Consider the following 13,561-nt stretch of genomic DNA (forward strand, 5'->3'; position numbering starts at 1 on the left):
GGGGATACTTGTTTATCATTACATGTAAGTAAAAATAACGCATGGAAACTTATGAAAATTAAGTGTATGTAATAATAACAGCAAATTTCCGGTTTGATGACGTCACAGTATTTAGAAGCAAAAGGCCAATATTAAGTGTAACAAATGTCATTTTTGGGGGCAAAAAACAAAGTCATGAGACAGCGATCAAATGATGGATTTAAATTAAAAATAAAATGATCATTGTTGAATTCTCCCCACAGTAACTTCCGGTCTGATGACGTCATGATTATGAAACCTTGCAAATTCATTTGTGGTTGCTCATGCGATATATAGGGGCAATTTAATAAAAATTTGATTGAGAGTTTTAACATTTCAAAGGATTAAACTGTTTTTGAGGTGCCGCTAGAGGGCGCCCTTTTGTGGGATGACGTCAAAATTATGTTTTTGTGTTTGGCATTCCTCATTTAACACTTCCATAATGTATTTGTCTGTAGTAAAATGCTTCCATTTCTATTGCACTTCCGGTAACACCGGAAGAGAAGGTCAAGCAGTTTTGTGCCCGGGCATAAGAAATGTTGCTCACAGCATAGTCTACAACCTCACGAAAAAAATGAACACGATACTCTATTTAGTTCAAAAGATATAATGCAAACTATTTTGTCAAATCGTGCCATCAAATTGCTTGTTATTTGATACCCGATGACGTTATTACATCTGCGTAACACGGTACAAGTTCACACTAGGTTTTATGATCATATCGTAAACCGTTCGGAAGAAACGGTGCTTTTTTTTTTTATTTCAGGCTAATGTCTACATTTTTAATTCACCTAAATTTCAAGACAAGGTCAAGACAAGGTCAAGATACATGTAGTTCACGTACACGACATAAAATGTTTAATTTTAAAATCTGATTACAAGGTTGGAACATGATTGATCATTTTGTTCAAGAGTTATAGGTGACAGAAGATCATCATTTTTTTAACGAAAATCGCTTGTAATTTGACTCCCGATGACGTCATAATGACGTCAGAGTAATATGCACCACTTAGGATGAGGGTCGATATATATTGAAAGTTACAAGTTCATATCATAAACCGTTTAGGAGAAAACCCGCGGAAACGTGCTGTACAGAAAAAAAAAAGATTAATCGTAACAATAATAGAGAGTGGTCGGGTTGTGCCCAACCACTCAATTAATTTCTTTTTTACAATAGGTTTGGCCATAGGTTTAGCAAATTGTGAGAAAGGTGTCATGACATCATCAATACAAAATAAAGACAAAAACTGCAAAAAAGCCCTATGTTCTGTTGCAAACAGACATAGTATCTCTAGTTCTTTTTTCTTTCTTCTTTTTCAGCCATTCCCCATAGCATTTGTACATGTACACGTTTTCATCGTGGAAGGCACTTTGGGCTAAAATCAATTCGATTGACTTTATACTTGGCACAAATTTAGACCAGCATCTGAAGATGTGTGCCGAATATTGATGTCATGACCTCATCACATGACCCTTGATGTCACAATACAGGTACATATTTTGAAATATCTCCATCACTACATGTCTGATTGGGTTGAAACTTGGTATGTACCTAAACCGGGATGTGTTGTAGATGAAAATTCAAGTGATGTAACGATGACATCATCATGATACGTAAGTGGCGCCCCTCTGGGTTGCACTGTGCTATGAGCTCTGCATGTTTGTAATATTAAGCCAGTCCTGTGTTTCCAGTTTGTTTACATTCTCCAACAATCTGTCAAGTATCACTCCAGCATCCTACTAGACTGGTTTTGTGACCAACAGAGACTTCTACTAAAGCAAATCAATGCTCCAAGTTTTACACCATATTTCTGAAACCTACATCAACAAGTATACAGCAGTACATGTACTACACATGGCTAGTGCTTTCTCCATCTGACTGAATGAACCATGGTCTGCATTTCCATTGTCTCTATTGTTGAGATTCTTTGGACCCTGACAGCAACAATTACATGTACATGTACATGTACATGTACATTCACAACAATGCTTACCAGTATCTACTCCTACTCAAGAGAAGATCTATTGTCAATTCAAGCTGAGTGTGCTGGAACCCCACTGCCATTAACCACCTATCACTTACTACAGGACTATGGTATATGTTCTGTTAAACCTACACACCAGGGACATCGCTCAGTTTTAAGACGTCCATTCCATTACTCTTCACCTTCTGCAGTTCCTGCTCATTCGGACCCGCGCCTTGCCCGGCGGGGCCGTGAGGCCACACCATCGGCCCCCGCATCTGTTTCAGTAGCTACATATAACGTACGTACCCTCACCAAAGACAGTCGCTTATATGAACTTACAAATTTCTGCAAGGAACAAAACATTGACATTTTATGCATCCAAGAGCATCGACGAGTTATAATTGACGAAACATCCGTTATTGACGTTGGCAAGGGCTGGACCGTCTATATGGCCTCAGCTCGAACTGGAGGGCACGGGGGTGTATCATTTCTACTGGCACCCCATATCAAATCGGCCATACTTGGCTTCGAAAAGTTACATGATCGAATCACTACAATAGCGATACAACTTCACAACATGAAACTGAACGTTCTGAATGCATACATGCCCACATCATGTGGCAACCTGCAAGAAACAGTCGACTGCATCGACATTATGAACTCTTACCTCGCTTCCAGATCCACACGCGATATAACTGTGGTTGCAGGCGACATGAACGCCGACTTACCTGCTGACGGTATTACCATCAAAAACTACCATGGCTTTCGACAAACAACCTCACCTCATACCAACGAAGTGGCTAATTTTGTTGCATCCAACGAACTCATTGCTATCAATGGGGTTATGAGACAAAAACAATCTAAAATCGTGACATTCTATGGACCTCGTAATCGAAAAGCTCGCCTGGACTACGTTTTCATCAGTCAAAGCAAGGCACGGATCATTCAAAAGGTACAAACGGTGAGATTACAGTGCGTGCGGTCCGACCACGCAATGGTGATCACACGACTCAGTCTCAGAGTATGGCGACCAACAAAACATCACAAGTCCGCAACGAGACCACCACACTGGCTGTCTCTCAAAGTAACCGCCACACGTCGACGGTTCGTGGAAGAGGTCACACGTTTACTTGGCGGACGTGACAACTACCGGTCTGTTGCTGAAGCAATACATGCTGCAGCAGATACAACTCTGCCCAAGTGCAAACGCAACCCACCACAAACGTGTTTATGGGACAACGACCTACAGGTACAACAGGCACGTTCGGCTTTGACAGAAGCACGAAGACGAAATCCGAACTCTGCTCAACTTGAGCTGGAAGCGTTCATTGACGAAACATACAAGCGCCGACGAGAAGAAATAATCAGTGAGGTGGCTGACGAAATCAATAAGCACCATGAAGCCGGACGAGGCAAAGCTGTTTGGAAAGGCATCGCGCATATGACATGCAAGAAGAACAGGCCACCAGCACTTATAGCAGCTGACTCGATCGAAGATCGACTTTCCAAAGTCCACGATCACTTCCGTGACTTGCTCAATGCCCCTCACCAACCAGTCACTCTAGAACCCATTACCATACAACAAATTGACCATGCACCTACCATAGATATCGGCCCAATAAACGACAGAGAACTACTCAAGGCTTGCAAAACCATACCGTGCGGGAAAGCAAGTGGTCCTGACAACATACCATCCGATGTCGCTAGACTGCTGTCAATAGCCAGCTTAACGCTTCCAACCATGAACTCCATCGTGGCTGGTAACCCACCACCCCCAGCGTTCACGACTTCCATCATTGTTACAGTACCGAAGAAGAGCAACTCAACATCGCTCAACAACCAACGTGGACTTTCGTTAATGTCAGTCAACGCCAAGTTGTTCAATCGAGTTATGCTTGAGCGTTTACGCGGCCGAATTGAATCTTTACTTTGGAATCTGCAAGCCGGCTTTCGACCCTACCGCAACACTACAGAGCAAATCTTGTGCATCAAACTCTGTATTGATACATGCAGTGCACGCAATAAGAGCCTTGTTGCTATATTCGCCGACTATAGCAAAGCATTTGACTATGTAGACAGAGCATGCCTACCTGAGATCCTCGAATTCTATGGAGTACCTACGCAAATAATCGATGCCATCATGTCTCTGTACACTAACACTGAAGCATACGTGCGAACATCATCAGGTGACACAGATCGGTTCAGAACAACATCTGGTGTGTTGCAAGGTGACACTTTGGCGCCATACCTGTTCATCATCCTGCTAGACTATGTTCTCCGCATTTCATTATGTGAAGATGCTGATGGGTACACGGTTCGCCGACGGCTGTCTTCACGTAACCTGGCAGTTAAGTTACCTGGTCTTGCCTACGCCGATGACGTTGTACTGATGAGTGATACAGTCGATGCTGCACAGCGCCAATTTCACCGTTTTGAACGTGCTTCAGCACAAGTTGGTCTGCGTATAAACCCGCAGAAAACTGTGGTCATGTACATTGGCATTGACCAAATTTCACCAATCCATACACTATCAGGTGATCCGCTGCCCCCGTGCACAGAGTTCTGCTACTTGGGATGCAACGTTAGCAACAGTCAATCAGCTTTCCAACGCCGACGACATCTCGCATGGGTGGCGTGCCGAAAACTCGATATAGTATGGACCTGTACAGCAAGCAATCACCTGAAGGTCAAACTATTTACTGCCTGCATTGAGTCGGTGCTGTTCTACAGTGGGGCCAGCTGGACGCTAACAGAAACGCTCGCAAAAACCATCGACGCATCACATCGAGCTTTGCTACGCTACGCACTCAACATCAGATACCCCAAACGCATCACCAATGTTGAACTTTATCGCCAAACCAAAATCCCACAGGCATCAACAACCCTTCGCAAACACCGCCTACAACTGATTGCCCACGCAACCAGGCGTGACACACCCCTCTCATTGCTCTTGGACAAAAACAACCAACCTACAGAACCATACCGAAGAGGTGGCGCACTTATGCGAACCTATCAACAGCAACTTCTGGACGACCTGAGGATGGTTGGTACGGACCTGACTCAACTACACCAAGCTCAACAGTAGAAACGAACAATTAATATGTTATTATGCAGCCACTAAGCAACGCCTGTGCGCTGCTCGCGCACAGACGTCACCATGATGATGATGAGATGTGACGTCACATTAAATGTACATATTATAAAGGTCTATATCTACAGAACAACATGTCCAATTTGGTTGAAAGTTGGTATGTACCTTTGGTTGAAAGTTGGTATGTACCTAGACCGGAATGTGTTATAGATAAAAATTTGAGTGGCGTCACGATGACGTCATCACATGACATGTGACGTCATATTAAAGGGGCACAAGGTCCTGAAATCCTCGAAAATTTCATGTTTTGGATTGTTTACTTAGCCTATTTCAAACATCTGGTTGAAAGGAAACCAACCTAATGTCTTACCGTTCCCGAGAAAAGACGGAAAAAAACCCGCTTGTTTACATCGGACACGACGGCCCGGGAGCACGAATACGTTTTTCATGTCGTTCTCAGTGTACGATGTTGTGTGTTTCAGGAACAGCGGTGACCAATCACAAATGCAAAAATAGTGGTTTCTTCAACGTCTGCAAAAGACGAACACTTCACGAATGAAATCACAACTAAGCATTCAAACAGCTCGAATTTATGGGGTCGCAAAAGTGGACCCCGAAATTCGTTCTCGCACGCATAATACAGGAATTACACAAAAATGCCCAGTTTTGAAAGGATAGTTGTGTCGATGTTTATATCCTACTTTTAAATGTTATTTCCGATTAAAATCATTTCGTTCAAAGTGCGTTTTGTAGCCCAATTGGGCTGTTCCAGGACCTAGTGTCCCTTTAAAAGTGCATATTTTGAAGGCCAGTATCTACAGAACTACAGGTTTGATTGGGTTAAAACTTGGTACCGGTATGTGTACCTAGACCAGGATGTGTTATGTATGAAAATTCAAGTGACGTTACAATGATGCCATCATGTAACATGTGACAACATATTAAATTGTGCATATTTTGAAGGCCAATATCTACAGAACTGTGTTGGTCCTGAGCACTCTACCGCACATGCTGTCATATCATTATCAGTCAATACAAGACATAAACAATACATACAATAAAAAATTACCGAAACAGCCGTATGTTTGTACCGGTACATAAACATAAGTAAATCTGTTGATTTTGTCCCGTCATTTAAAACACTGGACAACAGTGCTCTTTTAACTTCTGATTCGTTTTCTTGAATTTTATTAGCATTTATAAATTATTGGGCTTAGACTGACCTTTGTGATGTCCTCTTCCGGCACAACACACATACCTGGGGGAGGCTCTGCATAGATGTTCATGATGTCTCTGCAGTGCAAAGAAATAAGAAACTAACGCACATAAACCTTTCACTTTCAGGTTGTGATTAAGTTAAAAGGCATTTTCACACTAGGGAAAACTCGGGAATGCCCCTGGGAGACACACGGGTGAAATTAAGCCACGGTTCCTACTTTCTTCACAGTAGGGCCATGACTAAAATGTGCTTGTTTATGCATGTCCACATAAATTAAAATCATAAGGATTTAATAAGGCAAGTTTTGTCAGCCTTTTGATGTTTTAAAACATATCTGAATTCGGCACTAAAGAGCTCAGTACTTTATACATGATGCCACGGGTTGAAAACTTTTGAGGCGATATAAACACTGTTTGCGGGAAGAACGCAGGGATGAACTCATGGGTGAAAAATCGATAACCATCCCGGGGCAGCCCCGTGGTGGCCCTGGTTGAGTTTACCACAGGGATGGGTGCTCTAGTGTAGAAAGGCCTGTAAATGGTACATATGTACACATGTCTGTACATAAGTATACACATTGTAAGCCAAATATTTTTTAAATTCATTTTTTTTTTCTTTTGGTGCATTTTGACAACAAGCTTGTACAAGTTTTCTTTTACGACTAAGACAAACAATTGTCTTGGTATCCATGGGGCTTTTTTTACTTTAAGCTGAATGGAAGGAAATTTGTTCTTGTCCCCAGGGGAAATCACAAAACAGTTTTTCAGTCCAATATGGTGTGAGGTACTTTAAGATGAAAATAACGCCAAGATAACAGGATGCTGCTATGATCACTGGAAGGAAGAGGGGTCATCTATAGAATACTGGATATATGTCATTTGTTGGTGAAAAATAAGGTCCAAGGTGTTGCCACTGGATGATGTGTCCAGAGCATAATATATCAAAGTAATGAGCTGATCCATTTCAAGAGCAATCAAGCAGTCTACATAGAAGAGCAAATTGTCTGACCAGGTTGAGGTTCTTCTAGAGTAAATAGTAGACTGAAATCAATACAGATGTATGGCAAGGTAGTGGGAGCTACATTTTTGTTATAATAGAACATTATCAAAGTCTTTTAGATGTTACTAAGTGTCAAAGGAACATGTCCTACTTTAGATCCTAAATAACTCTGTTGTTTACCAATGGAATTATATCAAAATTTAAGATCATATAAACAAGGCATGACAAATTTTATAGAGCGAGTTCCATCATCTTTGTGCACGAGGATGAGATTTAAATGCTATACGTTCCTCGAACGGACATAGATCTGGTCTTCTTCTTGTTCCATGCAAAATCCCATGGACTTTGCACACGTCTTTTCTTGAAGCACCTTGACATGCATCTTTTGTCGTCATTCAAAGGTAGCATACATGTAAGTATAGTAAGTCCATACACTAGCAGGGTTATGTCCAGAACAGTGAGTCGTGGTGATGTCATCATGGGTCACATGATGTCATTTTGTGAGTGTGAAGCTGTTTCCACGTTGCTGTCATTAATATTTCTGTCAGTTTCACTTCTGCAGTCTCGACAATTTTCCTCGTCAGTGCCATCCACTCCTCCTTTTGTCAACAGTTGTACCGGTAGCTGCTCCAGGTTTGCGGTGTTGTGTAGGCGCTTGCCCACCATCTTCAGGTCGTTGTCGAGAACGATTGCTAGTGTGGTCCAAGGGCGTCCTGGCCAACCTTCCATGCCTGCTTCTGTTGTGCCGAAGTACTCGTCGATGAATTTCTGAGCAGAAGCAGGTACATTTCTCGGTAGCCGCAGGACATGGCCGAAGAGTCGACAGCGTGCTTCAAGGGTCCTGATGCTGAGTGGACCACAATTGCAGCAACGATAGAGTCATTTTTGGAGATACGATGTGGCCACCGCATGCCAATGATCTGTTGCAATTGGCTTCGGTGGAATGAGTCCAGTTGGTCTTTTTGTTTTTGAGTGAGGCCCCAGGTACCCGTGTTGTAGAGAAGTACTGGAAGCACGAACGTGTTGTAGAGGCGCAGACAGAGTTCCTCACTCACATGATGACGCAGTAGCCATAGTGTTTTCATCGTGTGGAATGCTACATTGGCTAGCTGCTTACACAGTGAGCGACATCTTAACCATATCCCAACAGTGAGCCGTGCTTCTTTGTCATACACCACTCCTCTCCTTCACGGTCTACCTGACGCTTCATTGTAGTGTGCTCAGTCTTCATGGGGTTGGTGGTTAGAAAGCATTGAAGCAGACTTCCTGGTGTGGTCTGCTCCACTGTGTCGAGAAATTCTCACGAGTACATGTACAAATGTAGCTCACAAAAAGTCTCTGTCATCAGCATATTATGCTACATCAAGAGGAAGACCACCATCTCTATTGCTTTGCATCTGCAGTTTCTCACGCAGGTCATGAAGAGCTGCTTCTAGGTATACCACAAACAGTACTAGAGACAGGCTGTCTCCCTGAGGTGTGCCGATAGTGGTGTCAAAGGGTTCGCAGTTCCCTTCTGCAGGCGGGGCACTAGTGATGTTTTTGCTAAAAGAAGTTGAATGATGCGTAATTCCAACTCGTCAAGAAACGTCTGAAGAACTTGCATCAACCGGTCTCTTCTGATAGTATCGAAGGCACGACTCATATCAAGCCTGAGAACCTTTGCACTCCACTTTATAAATTGTTGTGACTTGGCAGACAGCCAGCGGTAGCCAACACTACATCTGCTGTTCCACGACCTCGACAGAAGCCGCTTTGCCTTGAGAAATTCATCCACCTTCTCATAGATGCGGTTGAGGAGCGGTGCCAACAGCCAACCGCTTCGCTGCAATAGCTACGGAGGATGTCTATCCCGTCATCACCGACGACAGCACTGACGATCCATGGACTGAGGCCAAGTTGCAGATCGACTCCTACTACGAGGCCTTGACGCCCAGTGTCCAACCTGGCAAGAAACAGGAATGTTCTCTACTCCCCAACCAGCCCGACCCCTCATCAAGCAAGACCTCTTTCCAAGAGCAGCTGGCCGTGTTTGTGTTGGGAACCATGCTGATTGTATTAGATGTACAGATTACCGTCGGTATAGAGTTCCAGCTGTCTTGTGCACATGTTGCTGATGAAATATGATTTACTCAATGACGATGTAATCAATGAAAATGTAGATCTTCACCGATCTGTTGGTTCGGAATCGCGACGAGTATCATGTCACGTGGTTTGGTGACGTGCAGGATGAGCAATGAGGAGTTACAGGCGAACAATCCGTGTGCATCAAGAAAATGTGCCAGCGCAGATGTAGAAGTACAGATTACAGTCAATATAGAGTTCCAGCTGTTTTGTGCACTTGTTGCTGATGACACAGTACCTGCGAGACTTTACTGAACTTAGGTGCGATATCATGTTCGTATCTCTAGGTCAGCAAATCAGTCAGTGGCATAGTGGATGGTTTTTCTGCGTGTCTGTGTTGTCTGACCCCAGCAGCTGAACAGTCGAGAAATCTCTGGTCATTCGTTGCAAAATGTTAGAGCAACCTGTGAATACTGTCCATTCGCGGGACACCTCAGAACATCCATTTAATATTTAAATATATCTGCATAATGTATTACACGTAAAAATTGAGGTGATGTCATGATGTTATCATCAGAGTTGTAACAAGTCACTGATTGTTGTGACTCGAGTCGAGTCATTTTAAAGAAGTGACTCAAGTCAAATTAAGTCAAGTCATTAGGTCAAGAAGGTGGAGTTGAGTCGCAGTGTTTAGTTGAGTTGAGTCAAATACTTAGCTCGAGTCAATTCAAGTCACAAATATTGGAACAAAAAGGTACTTTATAACAAAATAAAGACAAGAGAGAAGTCATTTGTATCATTAACAGTTAAAAGAAGTGAAACTTCGGTCTTTTCTGGACAATCTGGTTTGACTTCGCTCGACTTCAAAACCAAATTGCAGTATCCAAAACTGTTTCTGACTATTTAAAAGTGGGCATGCATCTTTTGAATTTTCAAAAGGAGGGCATAAATTTAGCCGGAATTCTAATCCAAAGGAAAGAATTCCACACTCGGACGTCAGTCATCTGCCACTAAACACATCAATGTTTACCTCTCCTTGTGATTCCACCCAAGGAAGCTCCAGCAATGTGAAGCCATTTCAGAAAAAAAATTGTTTTTAGAGCATAATTTGGATGCACACATCAGCTCGGAAGCAGACAGTCTAGGCAGCCATTTTTTGACATTGGCTATTGATGTCTGCAACCAGGTTGACTGATTTAAATCACATTGATTTTAATCACTGATTTAAATAAAAATGATTTTTTTTTAAATCACCGATTTAAATCACTTTTTTTTTTTAATCTTATTTTTGGCAAATTAACTTGATTGAGGGACATTATTATTTAAATCAACTGATTCCACCTTATAAGTGTAAGATGCTAACATTCAAACACCCCTACATGTACTTCATCAGAATCGACTCAATAGTACGGCAGGAAAAATGGGTTCCCATGCACCCCCCCCCCCAAAAAAAAAACACCCCCACAAAATTCCAAGATGATTTTTAGAATCCCTAGGACATGGGATTAAAGAATTTTGATGTTGCCAGCGAAAAAAACATGTCCCATGATGCCCTAATTTGCACATTTCCAAGATGGCTGCCATGCGAATAATTAAAACGCTAAATGTCATACATAATCAGTGACCAATGAGCCGATTTTGATGATCTTTGTGTCAAAATTATGGATTTTTGGGGTGCTGAATTGATTTTCAAGGTTTCCAAAATAGCTGGAGGTCAAGGTCATGTGATTCAGGCAAAAGTCAAGGTCATTTTGGTAAAAAATTCGTCATTTTCATTTACCCAGCTCCCATAGATATGGCCTTCTTATTGCTTTACAAATTTCCCACATTATCCCAACTACCAAATCCATTTAATAGAAAAAACATGTGGCATTTTATTTTGGAATTAAAGTTATTAAAGAACAACGATCAATGAAAAGGAAAGATTTCCATATATATACGAAGTTCACTCAACACTCTGTGTACAAACCCTATGAGAGTGGACTGAAAAATCCTAAGTGTTTTCTAAGAAAATGCTTGTATTTTCTCACTGCTCAAATTGACTTTGGTGACATGAAATTGCTATCTGGGGGCTTGTTAGTCAATAGCCTACAGAGGAAAATTAGTGAACTTCGCATATATGGTAATCTTGCCGACTTTTTTTTTTAATTTCAGTGTAGTCATAATTTAACAGTCCGTGCATTTTGTGGTGGTGGGTAAGGGGGTGGAGCTGGAGGGGACCATGCCATGCACTAAGAAGTGTTACCGTGGTTTAAGTAATGTGTGGTGTGATTCTTGGAGTGACCAAGAGCAACAAAAAGGTAATTGTTTTGTAGTGACTTAATACCGTTTGACCGTTTTACAAAACTGTAGAACAACAAAACGGTCAATGGTTCGTTTACTGTTTATGTTTTTGAGGAAAGCCAAAACAGTAAAACGGAATAATGGTATGTCCCGGAATTGGAATGACCATATTTATCTTCATACCGTTTGACCGTTTCACAAAACTATTAAATGACAAAAGGCACAATTGGAGAATACCCCGCCAATCGATCTATTTAATGCACCTCATAGCCGGCTACGGAGTCACGGTTGATTGCCCTCAATAAACCTCAGCGCTACCTGTACATACTAGGCCTACACACGTCATGCTCCACTGCACTCCCATTCCGTATCGGCGTACTCCCATTCCTTTTGTGTTGCTCCGTTTCTCAAGCATAGTAAAGAGGACTCCCACTTCGCAGCCGCGTAGCCGGCAACAGGGTAGTTTGGTTTGGACTTAGGATTTTTTCAGTAATTCTTTTCCAGTGATTCCAACCAAGTAGCCAGAGATTTTAGGGGTGTATTTCCGAGTGGCGGGGTATTCTGCAATTACTCCTGACAAAATGGTCAATGGTTCGTTTACTGTTTTTGTTTGGAGGAAATCCAAAACAGAAAAAGGAAATAACGGTGTGTACCGGGATTCCCTTCTACCCTACACCCTATGACATGTATGACCCTCAATTTAGGCCTACCGTTTGATTCTTAATATACACTGATGAGTAGCTTTCTGTTGATCCCAATCCTTGCTTGTAGTTGGATCCCAAATAGTCATCTCCATGATGTTATGTACAGGTACAGCACTTCCACTGGCAGACTCTGCCATCATGAGAACGAGTAGTGCTAGTGCTCGTACTGGGTTTTCCTAAATATTCTACAACTAGTACAAAGTACTACTAGTACTAGTAGCCTAGTAGTAGTACTAGTCGGTTCGCACAAAATTTGGTTGGTTCCTTTGGTTTCTCGACCAGTGTGAGATTTGCATCAAGTTTTGATGGATTTCGAATTGCAGGCGTGCCATGCAAGTTGCAACCTTATACGTTAGACAGTAGGCCCCAATAAAAGTAGGACTATTGAAAACTCCATGGTTAAAGTATGCACTCGATCATTATTATCACTGTCGTGCACAGAGTGAGCTTTATGGTCACACTAGTATGTGGTTATGGTCGATCACATTTATGATGACTATAGTTATAGACTATCACAAGTATCATGGTCACACTGACCACAGGACGTGCACACATTGGCACACTGTTTACAAGCACAAGGGAAGAGAAAAGGTGAGCAACTTTTCTAGCGTCATCGAACACACATGGCAAACTAGAGATGATGCTAAAGTATTATGCAGCATAGCACCATGGAGGTAGGAAAGCACTGCAGCATCAACCTCGTCCCCAGTGCTTACTTTATTTCCAACCGCGTTTCCAATAGTCAACCCTGGATAGGAAACTCTGTACTTGTGCTCTGATTGGATACCGCAATTTGCTAGTAATGGATTTTTATCGTGTACTTGGTGCTATATATTCACAACGTGCAGTACGTGTTTTCGCGATCATTCGTCCACGCCTTCTCGAAAATACTAATTTCCTTTCCAATTTGCTCATATTAATATGAAATATGATACTGCATGTTGTCTCGATAAGATCGTAACAGTTTGATTTCAAAAATCGTATTTTCGTAACTCAGCACGCCGTGCTCGCGCTGCTACGAATTGTCTCTGTTTTTACCCCAGACACCGCATACAAAAACAAACGCTAATGTGTAACGCATTTCCAGGCACCAGACTGTTCCTCATTTGCATACGTGTGCAAAAATCTTGCACATGCAAATGATCCAATACCAGGGTGAGAGAGCAGGTAGTGGTGGGCGCGTACTGCTCGACACCCTGGGGACGAGGTTGCTGCA

General features: G+C 42.3%; 1 protein-coding gene across 2 annotated transcripts in view; it reads right to left on the reverse strand.

The window, feature by feature from the left end:
- The window catches only part of LOC119745520 (ubiquitin-conjugating enzyme E2 Z-like), a 47,455-nt gene extending 34,434 nt beyond the window's left edge, over positions 1-13,021 (reverse strand). The window contains exons 1-3 of one of the 2 annotated variants that reach the window (XM_038221908.1): positions 12,946-13,021; positions 12,352-12,475; positions 6,300-6,369 (exon numbers count right to left, since the gene is read on the reverse strand). In XM_038221908.1, coding sequence (XP_038077836.1) covers positions 6,300-6,369; positions 12,352-12,437 — 156 coding nt within the window. In that variant the 5' untranslated portion in view covers positions 12,438-12,475; positions 12,946-13,021. Of the gene's footprint in view, positions 1-6,299; positions 6,370-12,351; positions 12,566-12,945 lie in introns of those variants that run through there. The other variant, XM_038221907.1, reaches the window with a different exon arrangement.
- Positions 13,022-13,561: the final 540 nt, after the last annotated feature.

Source organism: Patiria miniata, unplaced genomic scaffold (assembly GCF_015706575.1).
Source record: "Patiria miniata isolate m_02_andy unplaced genomic scaffold, ASM1570657v1 HiC_scaffold_7, whole genome shotgun sequence".
Lineage (NCBI taxonomy): Eukaryota > Metazoa > Echinodermata > Asteroidea > Valvatida > Asterinidae > Patiria > Patiria miniata.